This window comes from Bos mutus, chromosome 10, assembly GCF_027580195.1.
Source record: "Bos mutus isolate GX-2022 chromosome 10, NWIPB_WYAK_1.1, whole genome shotgun sequence".
Taxonomy (NCBI): Eukaryota; Metazoa; Chordata; class Mammalia; order Artiodactyla; family Bovidae; genus Bos; species Bos mutus.
In genome coordinates this window covers 40,015,486-40,035,951 of record NC_091626.1, presented here as the reverse complement: position 1 = coordinate 40,035,951, position 20,466 = coordinate 40,015,486, and the positions used below count along the sequence as shown (strand labels likewise).

At 37.7% G+C, this 20,466-nt stretch overlaps 1 protein-coding gene and 1 pseudogene across 2 annotated transcripts in view; both read left to right on the top strand.

Annotated features, from left to right (window-relative positions):
* Positions 1-20,187, top strand: part of PELI2 (pellino E3 ubiquitin protein ligase family member 2) — a 199,598-nt gene extending 179,411 nt beyond the window's left edge. For both annotated transcript variants that reach the window (XM_070377784.1, XM_005887354.2), the window contains 3 exons: positions 496-693; positions 2,252-2,440; positions 15,464-20,187. In XM_070377784.1, the coding sequence (XP_070233885.1) occupies positions 496-693; positions 2,252-2,440; positions 15,464-16,030 (954 nt within the window). In that variant the 3' untranslated portion in view covers positions 16,031-20,187. The remainder of the gene's footprint in view (positions 1-495; positions 694-2,251; positions 2,441-15,463) is intronic.
* On the top strand, positions 10,805-14,003 carry LOC138989512 (ribosomal biogenesis factor-like; annotated as a pseudogene).
* Positions 20,188-20,466: the final 279 nt, after the last annotated feature.

The following is a 20,466-nucleotide window of genomic DNA, read 5'->3' as shown; positions in this document are numbered from 1 at the left end:
ATGCAGTGGGTCTCTCAAGTCTGGGGTAGGGCTGTGTGCTGTGCCATGAGTCACAGGTGGATTCACTTAGTGTAAAAAACCAGGCCCTGGAGTCTGGAGCCTGGCAAGAGGAGGGGAAATAGGGCTTTAGTTTGCTGGCTGCCTTTAGAATCTTTTTTTCTTTTTTTTTTCACTTGGAAATACAAGAGGGGAAAAAGGAATGATTTTCTATGACAGTAATAAATTTTCTACCTGATCATACATCTGTTTGGGGTAAGATGTATTTTCTTCCAGAATAGAAAATGGAGTCTTTTTTCTTAACATTTAAAATCTGATGGTTGGTTACCATAACATCTCCCTTAAACAAGAGAAGGAGCAGACTTAAGATTTTTTTATTCTAACCTTCCTAGTAGAGATAATGAATATTAAAGGATCCTGAACACTTATTTCATGTGATGAATATGGTGATATATTTTTGGATATGAGTGGATCATGAGTATAATTTTATTTATTTAGGTGGGCAGATCAACAGAAAGCCCTATCGACTTCGTCGTTACAGACACAATTTCTGGCAGTCAGAACAATGATGAAGCGCAGATTACACAGAGCACCATATCTAGGTTTGCCTGCAGGATAGTCTGTGACAGGAACGAACCTTACACAGCACGAATATTCGCAGCTGGATTTGACTCTTCCAAAAACATATTTCTTGGAGTAAGTACTATTAATCAGTTCATTGTGTCTAGAAAAACACCCATTATCATCATATATGTAATCTTTAATTGTGGCCAGAATATTTGCTTTGCAAAATGCTTCTGGTTTTAGATTTTTGAAATTTTCGTTTTCATGAAAAACTTATTAAAAATCTGAAAATAATATGGCAAATACAACAAGTAATGACCATTAATTATAAAATGTAGAGTGACTTCTTAAAAGTATGTATATTACCACATATAATGTATTTATGGTAGATTTAAGGGGATTTATTTCAGAAGGAAAAACAAATGATCAGATCTAGATAATTGGGGTTCAAAAGAAAATGTTCATTTATTCATTCAAAAATTTGTTAGTGTTTACTTTGTTCCATATTGGCAGTTACAGACGTGATATCACAAAGAACAAAACTAAAACAAAGACTAAAAATATCTCTTTTCATAGACTGTCCATGTAAATAAAAAACCCACAGTTGTAGTGTATATCCTGTTTTAATATAGTCCCTTTTTGAATCAAGGTATTTTTGCAAGGGAAAAAAAGCTCTCTTAAGATGGCCTAAATGGTAATAAAAAAGGGTCACCCCATATTACAAGAAATGCCCAGGAAGGCCAGCTGCAAGATTGGTTGATCCAGTGATTCTGTACTGTCAGGGGAGCCAGATTTATTCCATCTTGCCCTCTGGGCACACCAGTTTCCTCAGATGAGGTCCTGGTGTGAGTGAGATGGCTCCTGTACTTCCACACCCTCCCCACTCCCCGCAGCTTGACAACTTGCTGAAGAAGGGCAGCAAGGGCCGTATTTCTTCCTGGTCTCTTTTTAAAGAGCGACAAAATCTTTACAGGAAGCTTCCCAGAAGACTCAGGTCTCACTGGTCAGAACTCAGTCACATGCCCACCCCTAAACCAGTCATAAGTGGCTTACCTTAATCAGATTTACCCAAGTCCTGTGAACAGTATCTGGCTCTGTCCCCAAGAAAGAATGGCCAGGTGTCCAGTCTGCCGTTACATCCAGTCGCTTGTGCCTTCCACCTTTGATGATTTAAACACTGATCCGTATGAAAACAAAACACAGTGGCCGCAACCTGTTGGCCTAATGTATTTTGAAATTTTGTTTGTTGAATGAAAAATTTTCACTTCCTTCTAGTACTTACCTGATAATGAGTTCATACAAAACATTTTTAGATAATAGGATGAAAGCACCGCACAAATAGAATTGAATACGTACTGGATTCCTGAAATCACCTGGGGTTGGTGGGGTTGTGGGGGTGGGGGGAATGTGGTTTGAAAAAGAATCTCTGAGGTAGAGGCCCAGACATCAGGTTTTCTTTTGTAAAAGCCCAAAATAAATATAATCTGTCTCCAGTGATAAATCATTCATCTATTCTTACACTTCTTTCATTTTCTCAGACTAATTGCATATTTTAGCCTTCTGATTATTAGCTTTAAATAGAGAATGAAAATTGCTCACTTTCCTCCCCCTCTGCCCTTACCCAGTATTTTGGAGAGATTCTAGAACCTTTTTGTGTTGAACATCATCTTTTCTGTGGTATGCTTTCCAGGAAAAGGCAGCAAAGTGGAAAAACCCCGACGGCCACATGGATGGGCTCACGACCAATGGCGTCCTGGTGATGCATCCAAGAGGCGGCTTCACGGAGGAGTCCCAGCCCGGGGTCTGGCGTGAGATCTCCGTCTGTGGGGATGTGTATACCTTGAGAGAGACCAGGTCTGCGCAGCAAAGGGGAAAGCTGGTAAGTGGACTTCACACAAGAAAAATGCTTGAAACTAGAAACACATAACTGGAACACTGTCATTTTTCTCCCCTGAAATTCAAAACCTTTGTCTAGGTCTTAGGGTTGTGCTCCACTGACCCAGGAGAATAGGAATTTTCTCCGAAAATAAGAAGGAAATGGCCTTATTCACTGTCATGATTAAGCTTTTCCAATGGCGGAAGAAAATTACCTTTTGTTCCTAACTACATTAAAAGCATAATTCTATCGCTATACTTCACCGTAAAATTCTGTTTAAATTCACTTTAAGAAAAATGAACTTATTTTAGTGTAAAACTTTACTAATTTGGAAAAGTCCTGAGCAGTCTAAAACTAATTAGTGAAAATTATGAATTACAGAATTATTTACTAGACTTTCTGGGGACAAAAAAGATAATTAAGTTAGCTTTTTTTTTCTTGTTCATAATAAATTATAGTTCCCTATATAATTCAAAGTTACAGTTTTACTTGAAATAGTTCATATACTACATTGACTTGGCATGTTAATATTTTTCCTATAAATATTACTGCTTATCCAAAATGCCCTGAAGCTGTTGGGTTTTTAACACTTTCTTCTATGGAGAATCATTTTAATATCTTAAATACTAAGTTTTGGGTTTCTCATACTGCCATGGCTGTGTGGCACAGCACTAAAAGGTTCTCAGTAAATTTTCCACTCCAGTACTTTTAATTAATTGTTGGGTAGAAACTAGAACAAGAGAGAACAAGTGTTTTCTTTCAAACTACCAGGGAAATAATAATATAAATAATAGAGGATGTGATCTAGTTCACAGAGAAAGATAATATTTCTACGATAGAAAAAAGAAGATGGGGGATTTTACAAAGCTGGTTTGCTATTCTCTACTGGATGTTTGTTTTTAGGGGATAATTATTTTTATTACTTGCTTACACCATTATTCAGCTGCAGGTATAGCTTCTGCCTTTTGTGATAAAATCCCAATCTTGGAGCATTATGATTAAAAATGAAAAGCACTTTCTATGAAAGCCAAACAAATTCAATAAACTTTGTAAATAGGAAAGAGGATGTAAAATCTGTTTTTCAAAAAAAGTTTTGATCATAGGATAATTCTACACAAAACTGGGTTAGGATGGTCAAATGAGTTATTGATCATTATTAACAGCAACAGTAAGCAATCAGTGTGTGTTTGCTGGGTGCAGACATTGCATTAAATGAGCTAATGTCTTAGAAATGTTAATCTGCACACCAGCCTTGTCAGGGAAGTGGAATTATCCCCATTTTATGGATGAGGAAGGTATAGCATAGAGAGGTTGAATATTGCCCAGTCACAGAGTTAGAAGGTGGCAGCAAATGGGATTTTAAATCAGGAGGACCTGAGTTTAAATTTGAACTCCTGGCTTCTACTCAGTACCATCTTGTAGGGAATCACACTTGGTTGGCACATAACAGGATAAGTTTCTGGCCAACTCTCATTCATGTATTTTGTTCAAAGATAGAAAGAACATGTAAAAATAACAACTAAGAGGGAAAACATGCTGTGTTTGAGCAGTTACTGCATATTAATAGTTCTGAAGTCAAGCCATAGTTCCAGGTCCTGATCTACCACTTAGCTCTACAGTTGTGAAGTGGTGACTTGACCTCATATCCATGTAACTGGAATAATACTAGTACATACCCTTTAGAATTACTGTGAGAACTGAGTAAGAATGGAGCAGTGCTATACCCAGTCCCTAATTGGTTGCCATGACTAAGAAGGAGCTAAGGGCTGGGAATCTGATAATGACCAGGATGCCCAGGGCTCTGCCCTCAAATTGTGGCGTCTGGAAAACTTACAGGTGAGGCCACAAATCATTAGAATATTTGTGATCAGCACAGTCATAAGAAAGTACTGGAAGGCACAGGAGTCTCTCAGAGGGACACCTATCCTAGATATAGGAGTAAAAAATATGTGGAAAATAAGAGACCATAGACTCAAAAGTTACGTTATTTACCAAGAACTTTCTTGCAGGAAGGAAAAAGGTTGTTCCACCTGGCTAAGGGGGCAGAGACAAGATGATAGAATATGAGCTCACCTCTTTGTACAAAAAGTGAAAATCACAATGAACTATTAAACAGTCATCAACAACAACAACAACAAAATAAAACCCCCCAGAACCTACCACAAAAGATATCCTACATCCAGTGAAAAGGAAAGCCCCAGTGGAGTGGTAGAAGGGGCACAGTAGTAATAAAATCAAATCCAATACCCACTGGGTGGCTGTCCCACAAACTAGAAAATAATTATATTTGGTTCTCCCACAAGAGTGAGACTTCTGAGCCACACAGTAGGCTCCCCAGCCTGGGGTTCTGGCAACAGGAGGAGGAGTCCCCACAGCATCTGGCTTTCAAGGCCAGTGGGCTTTGATCACAGGACTTCCACAGGACTGGGGGAAACAGAATCTCCATTCTTGGAGGGCATACACAAGGTCTTGTGCATATCAGAACCCGGGAGGCATTTGGGGGAGGGGGAATGGGAAACAATGACCACTTAGGGGCCTGACTAGACCTACCTGCTGGTATCAAAAGAGTTCCTGTGTAGGGAGCAACTGTGGCTCACTGTGGGGACAGAGACACTGGCAGTGGTAGTTCTGAGGAGTACTCATTGGCATGAGCCCTCCTGAAGGCCGCCATTTTTTCATGAAAACCTAGCCCTACCCAACAGCCTGTAGGCTCCATTGCTGGGATGCCAAACAACCAACAGGGTGGGATCACAGCCCTCCTCAGTAGGAGACAGGCTGCTTAAAGTCTCCTGAACACATAGCTGCCTGCTCAACATATCCCTTGACATGACCCTGTGTACCAGAGGGATAAAACCCAGCTCCACCCAGCAGTGGCCAGGAAGCAGTCCCTCCCACTAGGAAGCCTGCACAAGCCTCTTAAGACCAGCCTTATTCACCAGGGGGTAGATAGCAGAAACAAGAACTACAACCTTGCATCTTTCAGAATACACACTGCAATCACAGAAAGCTACACAAAATGAGATGTCAGAGGGAGGAATATACCCCAGACAGAGGAACAGATACAACCCCAGAAGAAGAACTAAGCGAAGTGGAGATCTACCCAAAACAATTCAGAGTAATGATAGTAAAGATGACCCAGGGATCTCAGAAAAAGAATGGAAGCACACACTAAGAAGATAAAAGAAATGTTTGACAAAGACCTAAAACAGAAGAACAATACAATAATTGAAATGAACAATACAATAGAAGGAATCAGTAGAATAACTGAGGCAGAAGAATGGTAGAAATCACTGCTGTGGGACAGAATAAAAGAATAAAAAGAAATGAGGACAATCTAAGAGACCTCCAGGACAAAATTAAATGCACCAACATTCACATTATAGGGGTCCCAGATGGAGAAGAGAAAGGACTTGAGAAAATATTTGAAGAGATAGTAGCTGAAAACTTCCCTATCATGGGAAAGAAACAGTCGCCTAAGTCCAGGAAGCACGGGAGTCCCAGGTAGAATAAACCCAGAGAGACATGCCAAGATACATAGTAATCAAATTGACAAAAATTAAAGACAAAATATTGATATTTACCTTGAATATAAATGGATTTAAATGTATGTAACCAAAAAACACAGACTGGCTGAATGGGTACAAAAACAAGACCTGTATATATGTTATGTTGTCTACAAGAAACCCACTTCAGACCTAGGACACATACAGACTTAAAGTGAAGAGATAGAAAAAGAAAGCTGGAGCAATACTCAACAGATAAAATAGACTTTAAAATAATGACTTTATAAGAACAAGGAAGATCACTACATAATAATCAAGGGATCGATCTAAGAAGATATAACAAATTATAAATATTTATATACCCAATATAGAAGCACCACGATACATAAAGCAAATGCTAACAACCATAAAAGGGTAAATCAACAGTAACCCAATAATAGTAGGGGACATCAACACCATATTTATACAATGGACAGATCTAGACAGAAAATAAGGAAATAAAACTTTAAATGACACAGTAGTCCACACTAGATTGATATTTATAGGAAATTCCACCTAAAAGCAGAATAGACTTTCTTCTCAAGCAATAGAATTAACATGGAACATTCTCCAAGAGAGATCCCACCTTTAATCACAAATCAAGCCTCGGTAAATGTAAGAAAATTGAAATCATATCAGGCATCTTTTCCAGTCACAGTGCTATGAGATTAGAAATCAATCACAAGAAAAAGAAAACTGTAAAAAACACAAACACGTGGAGGTTAAACACTACTAAATAACCAAGAAATCACTGAAGAAATAAAAGAGGAAATTAAAAATACATAGAAACAAATCACAATGGAAGCACAACAATCCTAACTCTGTATATTACTGTGTTAGTTGCTCAGTCATGTTCAACTGTTTGCAACCCCATGGACTGTAGCCTACCAGGTATCTCTGTCCATGGGATCATCCAAGAAAGAATACTGGAGTGGGCAGCCATTCCCTTCTCCAGGGCATCTTCCCAACCGAGGGATCAAACCTAGGTCTCCTGCACTGCTGGAAGATTCTTTACTATCTGGGCCAACAGCAAAAAGCAATCCTAAGAAGGAAGTTAACAACAATTTAGTCTCACCTCAATAAACAGGAAAAATCTCAAACAAACAATCTAACCTTACACCTAAAGCAACTGGAGAAAGAAGAACAAAAGCAAACCCCAAAGTTACTAGAAGGAAAGAAATCATAAAGATCAGAGCAGAAATAAATGAAATAGAGAAAAAGAAAATAATATCAAAGATAAATAAAACTAAAATTTGGTTCTTTGAGGAGATAAAATTTATAAACCTTTAGCCAGAATCATCAAGAAAAAAGGAGAGAATTCAAATCAGTGAAATTAGAAATGAAAAAGAAGAAATTACAACTGACACTGCAGAAATGCAAAGATCTTAAGCGACTATATTGGATAACCTGGAAGAACTGTACAAAACAACTTTCCCAGACAGAACTAGAAAGAAATAGAAAATATAAACAGACCAATCACAAGTAATGAAATTGAAAGTGTAATTTAAAATCTTCCAACAAACAAAAGTCCAGGACCAGATGGCTTCACAGAGAAATTCTATCAAGCATTTAAAAAAGAGCTAACACATCCTGCTCAAACTCTTCCAATAAACTGCAGAGGAAACAACATCCCAAACTCATTCTACAAGGTGACCATCACCCTGATACTAAAACCAGACAAAGATATCACAAAAAAGAAAATTACAGACCAATATCACTGACATAGACACAGAAATTTGCAACAAAATACTAGCTAACAGAATATAACAACAAATTAAAAGGATCACATCATGATCAAGTGGGATTTATCCCAAGGATGCAAGGATTCTTCAATATATGCAAATCAACCAATGTGATACGACATATTAACAATTAAAGAATAAAAACCATACGCTTATCTCAATAAATGTATAAAAAGCTTTTGACAAAATTCAACACCCATTTATGATTTAAAAAAAAAACTCTCCAGAAAGTGGGCATAAGGAGAACCTATCTCAACATACTGCAGCCATGAAATTAAAAGATGCTTGCTTCTTAGAAGGAAAGCTATGACAAAACCTAGACAGTGTATTAAAAAGCAGAGACATCACTTTGCCAGCAAAGGTTCATATAGTCAAAGCTATGGTTTTTCCAGTAGTCATATACAGATGTGAGAGTTAGAACATAAGGAAGGCTGAGCACTGAAGAACTGATACTTTTGAATTGTGGTTCCGGAGAAGACTCTTGAGAGTCTCTTGGAGAGCAAGGAGATCAAACCAATCAGTCCTAAAGGAAATCAACCCTGAATATTCATTGCAAGGACTGATGCTAAAACTCTGATATTTTGGCCACCTGACATGAGAAGCCGGCTCACTGGAAAAGACTGATGCTGGGAAAGATTGAAGACAAAAGAAAAAGAGGGCAGCAGAGCATGAGATGTAGATAGCATCACTGATTCAATGGACATGAGCATACTACAGTCCATGGCGTCATAAAGAGTTGGACATGACTTAGCGGCTGAACAACAACAAACCTCAACATAATAAACCCCATATACAACAAACCCGCAGCAAACATCATTCTCAATGGTGAAAAATGAAACCATTTCCTCTAAGTTCTGGAACAAGACAAGGTGTCCACTCTCACCACTGTTATTCCATATAGTTTTGGAAGTCCTAGCCACAGCAATCAGAGAAGAAATAGAAGTAAAAGGAATACAAATTGGGAAAGAAGTAAAACTGTCACTGTTTGCAAATGACATGATAACTGTACACAGAAAATCTTAATGATGCATCTGAAAACTGCTTGAGCTCATCAATGAATTTGGTAAAGCTGCAGGGCACAAAATTAATACATAGAAACTTATTGCATTCCTATACATTAACAATGAAAGATAACAAGAATTTAAGGAGACAATGCCATAACCACTGCACCAAAAAGAATAAAATACCTAGAAATAAACCTACCTAAGAAGGCAAAAGACTGTACTCAAACAATAAAGCACTGATGAAAGAAACCAAAGATGACACAGATGGGGAGGGATACACCATGTTCTTGGATAAAAGAATCAATATTGTGAAAATGACTATATCACCCAAAGCAATCTACAGATTCAATGCAATCCCTATTAAGTTACCAATGGCATTTTTAACAGAATTAGAACCCCCAAAATTTACAATTGGTATAGAAACTCAAAAGACCCCGAATAGCCAAAGCAATCTTGAGAAAGAAAAGTGGAACTGGGAAAATCAAGCTCCCTGACTTCAGACTATACTGTAAAGCTACAGTAATCAAGACAATATGATACTGGCACAAAAACAGAAATATAGATCAATGGTACAAGATAGAAACCCAAAGATAAACTCACAAACTTGTGTTACCCAATCTGTGACAAAGGAGGTAAGAATATACAATGGAGAATAATTTCTTCAATAAATTAGTCCTGGGGAAAACCAGGCGGCTACATGTAAAAGAATGAAATTAGAACATTCTTTTAACACCATATTCAAAAATAAACTCAAAGTGAATTAAAGACCTAAATGTTAGATTAGATACTATAAAACACACAGAGGAAAATATAGGAAAAACACTCTTTGATATAAATCACAGAAAGATCTTTTTTGACCTACCTACTATAATAAAAATTAAAAGTAAACAAATAGGACCTAATTAAACTTAAAAGCTTGTGGACAGCAAAGGAAATGATAAACAAGATGAAAAGATAACCCTCAGAATGGGAGAAGATATTTGCAAATGAAGCAACTGACAAAGACAGTTGCTTTGGAGGATTAGTCTCCAAAATAAGCAGCTCATGCAGTTTAATATCAAAACAAAAAACAACCCAATCAAAAAACGGGAAGACCTAGATAGACATTTCCTCAAAAATGACATACAAATGGGCAAGAGGCTCGTGGAAAGATGCTCAACATCACTAATTATTAGAGAAATGCAAATCAAAACTACAATGAAGTATCACCTCACACTGGTCAGAATAGCCATCATCAAAAAAAATCTACAAACAATAAATGCTAGAGAGGATGTGGAGAAAAGAGAACGTTCTTGCAGTGTTGGTAGGAATGTAAATTGAACAGCCATTATGGAGAACAATATGGAGGTTCCTTAAAAAACTAAAAATAGTTTGTCATATGATCCAGCAATCCCACTACTGGGCATTCACCCTGAGAAAACCATAATTCAAAAAGATACAAGTACCCTAGTGTTCATTGCAGCACTGCTTACAATAGCCAGGACATAGAAGCAACCTAAATGTCCATCAACAGATGAATGGATAAAGAAAACATGGTATATATATGCAATGGATTATTAGCCATAAAAAGGAATGAAGTTGGGTCATTTGTAGGGATGTGGATGGACCTAGAGTCTGTTATACAGAGTGAAGTCAGAAAAACAAATATTGTATAGTAATACATATGTGTGGAATTTAGAAAAATGGTACAGGTGAACCTATTAGCAGGGCAGGAATGGAGGCACAGACATAGAGAACACACATGTGGATGCGGGGGTGAAGGGGAGGGTTTGACGAATTCGGAGATTAGTAATGACATATATACACTACCATGTGTAGAACAGATGGCTAGTGGGAAGCTGCTGTATATCACAGGGAGCTCAGCTTGTTGCTCTGTGATGACATAGATGGGTGAGATAAGGGAGTGGGAGGAAGGTCCAAGAGGGAGGGGATATATATATATCACATGATTCACGTCCTTGTACAACAGAAACTAACACAATATTGTAGAGCAATTGTAGACGATTAAAAAAAGGAGAAAAAGGGGAGAGGGCCCAAATTATTACAATCACAAATGAAAACGGAGAAATTACAACCACACCACAGAAAGACAAAGGATCAAAAGAGACTACTATATGCAACTATATGCCAGCAAAATGGATAATCTAGAAGAATTGGACAAATTCCTTAAAAGGTACACTCTCCCAAAACTAAACCAAGGAAAAATAGAAAAAAATGAACAGACCAATTACCAGTGCAGAAATTGAGTCAGTAATTTTAAAACTTCCAAGAAGCAAAAGACCAGGACCAGATGGCTTCACAGGTGAATTCTACCATTTAGAGATGAGTTAATACTTATCCTTTTGAAACTACTCCAAAAAATTGCAGAGGAAGGAACACTTCTGAATTCATCCTCTGAGGCCACCGTTACCCTTATTCCAAAACCAGATAGATATCATACATGCAAAAAGAAAACCACAGGCAAATATAATCAATACAGAGGCAAAAATCCTGAACAAAACACTAGCAAACCTACTCCAACAATACAGAAAAGGATCATACACTATGATCAAGTGGGATTTATATCAGGGATGCAAGAATTTTTCAATATCAGCAAATCAGTCAGTGTGATATACCACATCAACAAACTGAAGAATATAAATCATATGATCATCTCAAAAGATGCAGAAAAAGCTTTTGATAATAGTCAACATCCATTTTGGATAAAAACGCTTCAGAGAGTGACCACAGAAGGAACATATCGCAACATAATAAAGGTGATGATATATGACAAACCCACAGCTAACATCACACTCAACAATGAAAAGCTGAAAGTATTTCCTCTAAGATCAGGAATAAGACAAGGAGGTCCACTCTCACCACTTCTATTCAGCATAATTTTGGAAGTCCTAGCCACAGCAATCAGAATAAATAAAGAATGGAATCCAAACTGTAAAAAAAGTAAAACTGTCAGTGTTTGAAGAGGACATGATTCTGTACATAGCAAATCCTTAGCATCCTAAGATGCTACTAGAAAACTACTAGAGCTCATCAGTGAATATGTAAAGTTGCAGGATACAAAATTAATGCATAGAAATCTGTTGCATTTCTATACACTAACAACAAAAGATTAGAAACAGAAATTAAAGAAACAATTCCATTTATCATCACATCAAAAAGAATAAAATACATAAGAATAAATCTACCTAAGGAAGCAAAAACCTATATTCTAAAAACCATAAGACACTGATGAAAGAAAACAAAGATGATGCAGACAGATGGAAAAGTATATCATGTTCTTGGATTAAAAGAATCAATATTATGAAAATGGCCATACTAGCCAAGGCAATCTACAGATTTAATGCAATCTCTATCAAATTACCTATGGCATTTTTCATAGAACTAGAAATCTTTATGGAAACACAAAAGACTGTAAATAGTCAAAGCAATCTTGAGAAAGTAGTACAGAGCCAGAGGAATCAGTTTCCCCATCTTTAGACTATACTACAAAAGTACAGTCATAAGAACAGTATGGTACTGGTGCAAAAACAGAAATATACATCAATGAAACAAGATAGAAGATCCAGAAACAATCTTAGGTACCTATGGTCAATTAATCTATATCAAAGGAGACAAAACTATATGATGGAGGAAAAATATTCTTTTATAAGGAGAACTGAACAGCTACATGTAAAATAATGAAATTAGAACATTCTTTAATACCATACACAAAATAAACTCAAAATGGGTTAAAGACCTAAAAGTACAAAACTCTTGCAGGAAAATATAGGCAGAACACTGACAAAAATCATAGCAATATTTTCTTTCAGCACTGTCTCCTAGAATAACAAAAATAAAAACAAAAATAAACAAATGGTACCTAACTAAACTCAAAAACTTTTGCACAGCAAAGAAAACCATAAACAAAATGACACAATCCATAGAATGGGAGAAAATATTTGTAAATGATGCACCCCACAAGGAATTAATCTCCAAAATTTACAAACAGCTCATGAAACTCAATATCAAAAAAATATATATATCAAAAACTGAGAAGACATTTCTCCAAAGAAGACAGACCAATGGCAAACAGGTACATGAAAAGATGTTTACCATCACTAATTATTAGAGAAATGAAGATCAAAATGACATATCACCTGAGACCAGTCTGAATGGCCATCAAAAAATCTACAAACAATACATGCTGGAGAGGATGTAGAGGAAAGGGAAGGAACTCTCCTACAGTGTTGATAATGTGAAAACAAAAGTGTTAGTCCCTTAGTCATGTCTGACTCTCTGCGACCATGAACTGTAGCCTGCCAGGCTCCTCCATCCATGGGATTCTCCAGGTAAAAATCTAAAAGAGTTACCATGTGATTCAACAGTTCTACTTCTGGGCATACATCTAGAGAAATTCATGATTTGGAAGGACACATATACCCCAGTGTTCACTGCAGCACTGTTTACAATAGCCAAGACATGGAAACAATCTAAATGTCAACAGATGAATGGATAAAGAAGCTGTGGTTTGAGATAGTGTCACCTGGAACTTGAGCCAACTGCAGAAGGGTATTGGAGGTCTGGTGAGAGACCATGGCCAAGAACAAACTACTAGGGCAGAAGTCTAGGAATGTATTCCACACAGCCAGCCAAAAAAGCTTTAAGGTTAAAAATAAAGCAAAACCAGTTGCCACTAATCATAAGAAGATAAACATTGCAAATGATGAAAAAGTTACCAGAGTGAATAAAGCTTTTGTAGATAAAGAAAAGAAAGTTGCAAACTTCTCAAAAGGCCTTTCCCTTGAACCTCTGCAGAAACAGCTGATTTGTTAGCAGTGTCATGAAAACAGCAGTTAATGTTGATGAAGCTACAAGATTAATGGCTCAGTTGTAATACACTGGTGATGCATCAGATTTCCCCAAAAGACCAATAAATTAAACATTTTATATAAAAAAAAGAGATGTACATATATACAGTGGAATATTACTTAGTTCTTAAAAAGAATGAAATAACCTCATTTCAAGGTTATTGCAAGATGTATAGACTTGGAGATTATCATACTAACTGAAGTAAGTAAGAAGAGAAAGACAAATATCCTGATATTCTATTACATGAGGAATCTTTTAAAAAGTGATACAAATGCCCTTACTTACGAGACGAACAAACTCACAGAAGTAGAAAACACACCTGTGGTTACCAAATGGGAAAGGTAGGGGGAGGGACAAATTGGGAATTTGGGATTGACATAAACACACTACTATATTTAAAATAGATTAACCAACAAGGACCTACTGTATACCACAGGGAACTCTGCTCAATATTCTGTAATAACCTAAATGGGAAAAGAATTTTGGGAGGGATGTTCAAGAGGGAGGGGACATAAATATACCTATGGCTGATTAATGTTGATGTTTGGTGGAAACCAATACAAATTGTAAATCAATTATCCTTTAATTAAAAATAATTTTTAGAAGAATAGATATATATATATGTATGTATCACTGATATAAACAAAAAGCAATGAATAAAAAGTAATCATAAGGGGGGAAAAAAAATGTGACCCAAACTCCAATTTATTACCCCAGCAGTGTTCTTCTTACCCAGTTTCATGCAGAGATGAAACCTCCCCTGAGAATTATCTGTTGTCAAGGGACAAGGGAGACTCCTGACATCTAGCAAGAAGGGAGGAGATCAGGAGGTGTTCAGGGGGGCGGTGGAGTGAGGAGAGAGATTCAGCAACTTAAAGGCTATTGAAAACCTGTCTCTGTGTTTTTCCTGTAAAATATTAAGATCTATCATTTTGTTGGGATTTTACCTTTTTCTAACAGTATTTGATACTTTATTAGGGAAGGACTGCTTTCATTATTAAAGGACAACTTCTAGGCAAAGTGCCATCCAAGTAAGCCTTGAATGATGAGTGGGAGTTTGCCAGGCCCTGGGGTAGACTAGGATGGGGTGAGCCCGGACAGAGAATTCTAGGCAGAGGGGACTCATGCACGTGCCAGAGGGCAGTTCACCTGAGTGCATCCATAGAGCGCAGGTGGCACACGGAGGCAGGGATGAGGTTTCTGTGGACCATGTCTAACTGTGCTGCGTGTCAGCTGTTAATCAGTCCTGTGAGCACTTGGTATGTAGCACTGCCAGTCTTTTAAATGATGTTCTGAAGCTCACAGTAAATGTTTCTGCTTCAAACCTTAGGAATGCAGGCTGAATGATAGATCGTGTGAAGCTAAAGGTCACCAGGAGTCACTGGCAGCAGTGCAGTGTTTATTGCAAGGCCCACCAAGGGTCTTCTGAATTGACTGTGGTCGAAATCAGCATAAGTCTTCACCAGATGAACTGGTTGGACATCTCCTATGCCTTATGAGACCAAGGAGGTGGTGTGCTATTGAGGAGGAAAAATAAAAATCGAAGGAGACTTGTGAAGTTTGTTAAAATAACCACTACAGTTACAACCATAGTAATTATCCTCCAATTAAAATGATTTTTTAAAAGAAAAATAAACCACTCCATTAATTGAACATGTAAAAGTAAGTGTATTCAAGCTTGTGCCTTTATTATGTATCACATATATGATTTATATCCAATGTTCAGATGAGGAAAGGGAGGCTCAGAGGGGCTAGTTACCCTCCTAGTTTTCAAGGAGGCTGTGGGATAAACTGCCTCGTTTTTATTTCATAGCTGATCTTTAAGAGGAAAGAACACTGGCAAGATTTGCCAATTTTTGCTTTAAAAAGACATGTCTGTCAAACTTGTAGGTGGAAACTGAGACCAACGTCCTGCAGGATGGCTCCCTCATCGACCTGTGCGGGGCCACCCTGCTCTGGAGAACGGCAGATGGCCTCTTTCACACCCCAACCCAGAAGCACATCGAAGCCCTGCGGCAGGAGATCAATGCGGCGCGGCCGCAGTGTCCAGTGGGGCTCAACACCTTAGCCTTCCCCAGCATCAACAGAAAAGAGGTGGTGGAGGAGAAGCAGCCCTGGGCGTACCTCAGCTGCGGCCACGTGCACGGCTACCACAACTGGGGCCATCGCAGCGACACGGAGGCCAACGAGAGGGAGTGTCCCATGTGCAGGACTGTGGGCCCCTACGTGCCGCTCTGGCTCGGCTGCGAGGCGGGCTTCTACGTAGACGCGGGACCGCCCACTCATGCTTTCACCCCTTGTGGACACGTGTGCTCAGAGAAGTCTGCGAAATATTGGTCTCAGATCCCGCTGCCTCACGGAACTCACGCCTTTCATGCCGCCTGCCCTTTCTGTGCCACACAGCTGCTTGGGGAACAGAACTGCATCAAATTGATTTTCCAAGGTCCAGTTGATTGATGCCCTCAAGAGCCATCAACGACTTTATTAACAAGTTACTGTGAAGATTTTGCCACTAACTCTAGATTTTACCTTTTTATAATGCCGTTTATTTGGGGGGGGGGTCCTGAAGCTAGGAAGAAAGAGGGGCACGGTGATGAAACATGCCAGGCATTGACCATAAAAGTGGTGTGTTGCATGCTCAAAACAGCGGCATCATCATTGAAGTGTGCTTGATTAAACCGTAATACCTTTGTAACAATTGGATTTAAAATGCCATGCTTTCATTTCAACCTTGGGGTTTCTTTGGTAAACTGGGACTGGAGTTTAAATCCTATTTTAAAACTCCAGAAGAAATGTATTCAAAAGTTGTTGGCTCTTAATTGCAACCTTCGGTGCTGCGTGGTATAGGTTGTAGTCATGCCATGTCTGGAAATACTTAATACAGATTAGAATCTGACTAGATGCCAAAAGAGTGGCTCTGTAAGATGATGTTGGGGACAGGAGACCTTAAGTACAGGTGGTTGTTTTGAAATCTGGGGCTTTTTAAATTTTTCTTTTGAGGGGAAGGAATATGTTGTCATTATTATTATTTCTTTTAACTTCAGTGGAATTTAATTACTTTATACACACATTCATCAAATCCCTTGGCATTTCAAACAAAGAATTTTCTATAACTTTTTGGTCTGCCTTTTGATCTGCCATGGTCTGTGTCCCTGACACTCATCTTGCATGGGTAGAACTATTTGGTTGATTAAAATGTAACAACTCTTATTAAACATTCATTAAATGAAGGTGATTATTGCAGCAGGAAACATGGCCCAGGTTATATAATATCAAGTTCATTTGCTTACCGAGTAATTGAAGAGTGATTAGAAATAAGGTTTTACTCTTTAAAACCACTTGTTGGGGTTTCCTAAGTTTTTCTTAAGAAAACCAAAATTCTGTGAACTTAAAAGCAACATGTTACAACGATGCAGTCAGTTTTGTTCGCTCCCCTTCTGCCATCTGTCGCCTTCCACTGCAGCTTACAGAGCCCTGTAAGTTTTGAAAATGTTTGCAAATCAAACTAAATTTAAATGTAATCATTAGATACACAACACCAAGTGGTACATCTGCAGAGAGCATTTGAAATTCCTGATTTCGAGAGAGCAAATGAGTGTTTACTGAGGAATAATTAAATCAGAATTTCATATGAGCTCCACCAGCCCTCTCTGTTAGTTTCATTTCATTTTTGAATAATAATTCTTGGATGTTCGTTCTCTGTGCTCGGTACCAGTGTATCACCATTCCCATGATGCAAAGATCCTTCAGGACATGCCCCTGCCAGAGCTGGCTGGGATGAAAGCTTCCTGCCACATGGAGCAACTGTTTAAATTAACATCCTCTTAAATTGACCATTGCAGATTCGTGCCGCATTTTTTTAACCTTTGTAAAGATATATAATTTATATGATTCTAATATACTGTATTCCTGTTCTAATTGGATTTTTCCATGGTTTGCCTGCTGGCAAATATTTTGCCTATTTTCACTTGTTCTAACCCATTTTGAAAGCCCTTTTCCTTAACATGATAAGATCTATTCATCTTGATTGCTGCTGCTTAAGTTGATTTAATATATAAAAAGTTCAGCCTCTAAGTTTTCAAATAGCTTTACTTCTTAGTGGAGATTATTGTTTATGATGAGGTGGTTTTGTTTTGGTAATTTTTAAGTGCTGTGAAAATCCAACAACAGTCCTCTTATTGATAGCTTACTGTATTCTGTATAGCTTGCTCAACCTGCAGATAGAGAATGAAACAAAAAAATGAAATTGCCCAGAATATCGAATGCCTTTTGACATACCCAGAGTCTCCCATGGTTAGCTTTTACCAATGCAATCTGTGCCGCTTTAGGCTCCACAAAATGATGCAGGAAGCACACAGTCCCTTTTCTTGCCATATGAAGAAGGTGATTTGAGGAGTCTTGATACCTTAAAAAGCATCTTGTAAGATAAATAGGTAATATCTTAGCCTTTCTAGATGCAAGACTATCAAAAACTTTTTTTTTTCAAAAGTCACCATCTGATATAATTTTCTATTTCAAGGACTATAGTAGTTAAAGTGTAGTACTTCTACATCAGCCTATGCTGATGCCCCAAAATAGTTATGTTCCAACTTGAAAGCTTTGAATTTTAGTAAACTTGGGTAAAAGATTCCAAGCTCTTGGAAGGGGTAACAGTGACCCACCCTCTGTTAGTGCCACCCACATCTTTTCTTCTGACTTCCAAGTGAGGTTCCCTTTCCCCTGCCTGGGGAACCACAGCTAGGTCACACCTCTGTAGAAGGAAGCCAGGCTCATCTTGGCCACTTCCAGTAAGATCTGCTAACGTTGATTAATGAGACTCCCCCTACTCCCCATATTTGAGAGCAATTTCATTTGTGAGAATAAAGAACTCTAGCTCAGAGTAGAGTCATATAGTTCAGAAAAGGTAACTTCTCAGAGGTCATGCCTGTTGTTATGTCTTGCTTGACATCACATTCAAGGACAAATCCCACTTCCCAGGTGTATACATAGGAAATTGCAGACTAATTATCCTGATCTCAGCCTGACCAAAATGCCTTTTGTGACTACATTTCCAGAAAAACCCCAGTGATGTATTCCCATAGTTTTCCACCCACCGCCCCCCACCCCCAGTTGTTTATGCCAGTTTATTGCCAAAAAAGAAGAAGAAAAAGAAAAAAAAAGGTTCAGAGTTAATGGGATACAACTCTGAATATTTTTCTAGCCTGGAATTTTTTTTTATTATCACTAATCGGTGCTGCCAGGTCATGCATGCTGCAACTCTACATTTTCCTTATTTGGTTTCACTTTTTGCAAGAAGGGCTACAGTTCACATGGCAGAGTAAGTATTATGCTTTCTGGTTTTTTTTTCTAACTGTAGCCCAAAAGAATTAAAGTCTTTTAATATAAATAGCATATTTATCATTCCTCGATAGTTAATTATAGAGTTTGGTACCTTTGTGCCTCAGGGAAGCCACGTGACATAACTGGTTATAGAATTTCAGGGTTAGGGTTTAAAGAAAGGAGAAAGCCATTGGAAAAATGATGGGCTCCATTAAGGAGACTAATGAATCTGGATGCAGAAATATGCCAAGAACTGGCATACACATGATTGTAGTAGAATTTATTTCCAGGATCAGTAGGGAAATTACTTTTAAGTTATTACATCTACTATATTATCAAAGTTGAGGAGAACTCTTTTCTTCATAAAGCTTCAGTGCTTTATTTTTGCTTACATTAAAAAAAATTTTTTTCAACCCCTGCTGTTTGGGAGCTCAGTATTGTTATTTGGGCACTTTTTGAGAGTTTAAAAAGGAGCATGTTTTCTCCTTAATTTAAGTGTAACATAGGTTACAGAGTTGTTACCTGCAGTTCTATGATTTTGATCAATGTTCCTTTTTAAATCCATTCTGTTCTTTGGATTGAAAGGATATATGATCACAATGTTGTTAATGCTGGCTAAAAAACACTTGTCAGCTTCATGCAATCCTGCCTTTTAACAGTGGAATTTCTGATAGACAAACAACAGAATCTTGATTTTAAGCCGGATCCAGCTCTGTTCTTTTGGCTGTAGCTCTTACATCTCCACAGTTTAGCCTTCATGGGCAGAGGGTATGAAGTTCCTCCTTGAGTGCTAGAAGGAGAGCATGGCTCTGTTATCATTTCTTTATGACCCAGTCAAAGACCAGTAAGACAACTCCAGAACCTTTTTAAAAGAATGTAAGCATTATTGAAGCAGTAAAACAGAAGGTTCAGTATTTCTTTTTAGTAAAACTAATATCCTCTCAAGTTTTCACCCTTATGCAGAATCCCTAGAGGAAGATAGGGAAAAGCAAATATTTTTCCAGTTCTACTTAACTATTTCTAAACAAACAAAAACTCGATAAAAGGGAAGTTGTTTCTTTTTAGCTGAGATGACAGATTGTTTCTCTGTATTAAATAGTCTAGAAGCTAAGAGGGTGGTCATATTTACCATGTATAGTGTTATGAGCAGTTAAATTTTATGGATATATTTGTAAAACTGTTCTTTTATATTTCATGTCAAATTGAAAAGTTTATTTCTTCACTATTGTATCTGTGGAAATACAAGCCATTTTACAGGAAAAAAATCTTCAAAAACTATTAAATGGATCTCGGTATCTTTGTGAGTCATTGTCTTTATCAGACCGTTCAATAGGAAGTAGATATAAAAGTAGACTTGACTTCTGCATTTTTCAAACTTTCAGGTTGATCCCAAACAGTTGAGCTGATCATTGTTTTATATTCTGCACAATACCTATTTAAATCTAGATTTATGAGAACAATTTAGTGGGGAAAGAAGAGTATTTAACAGATGGAGCTGGGATACCTAGATATTCACATGCAAAAGAATGAAGTTGGACCCCTTCCGCTTTGGTATACAAAAATTAACTCAAAAT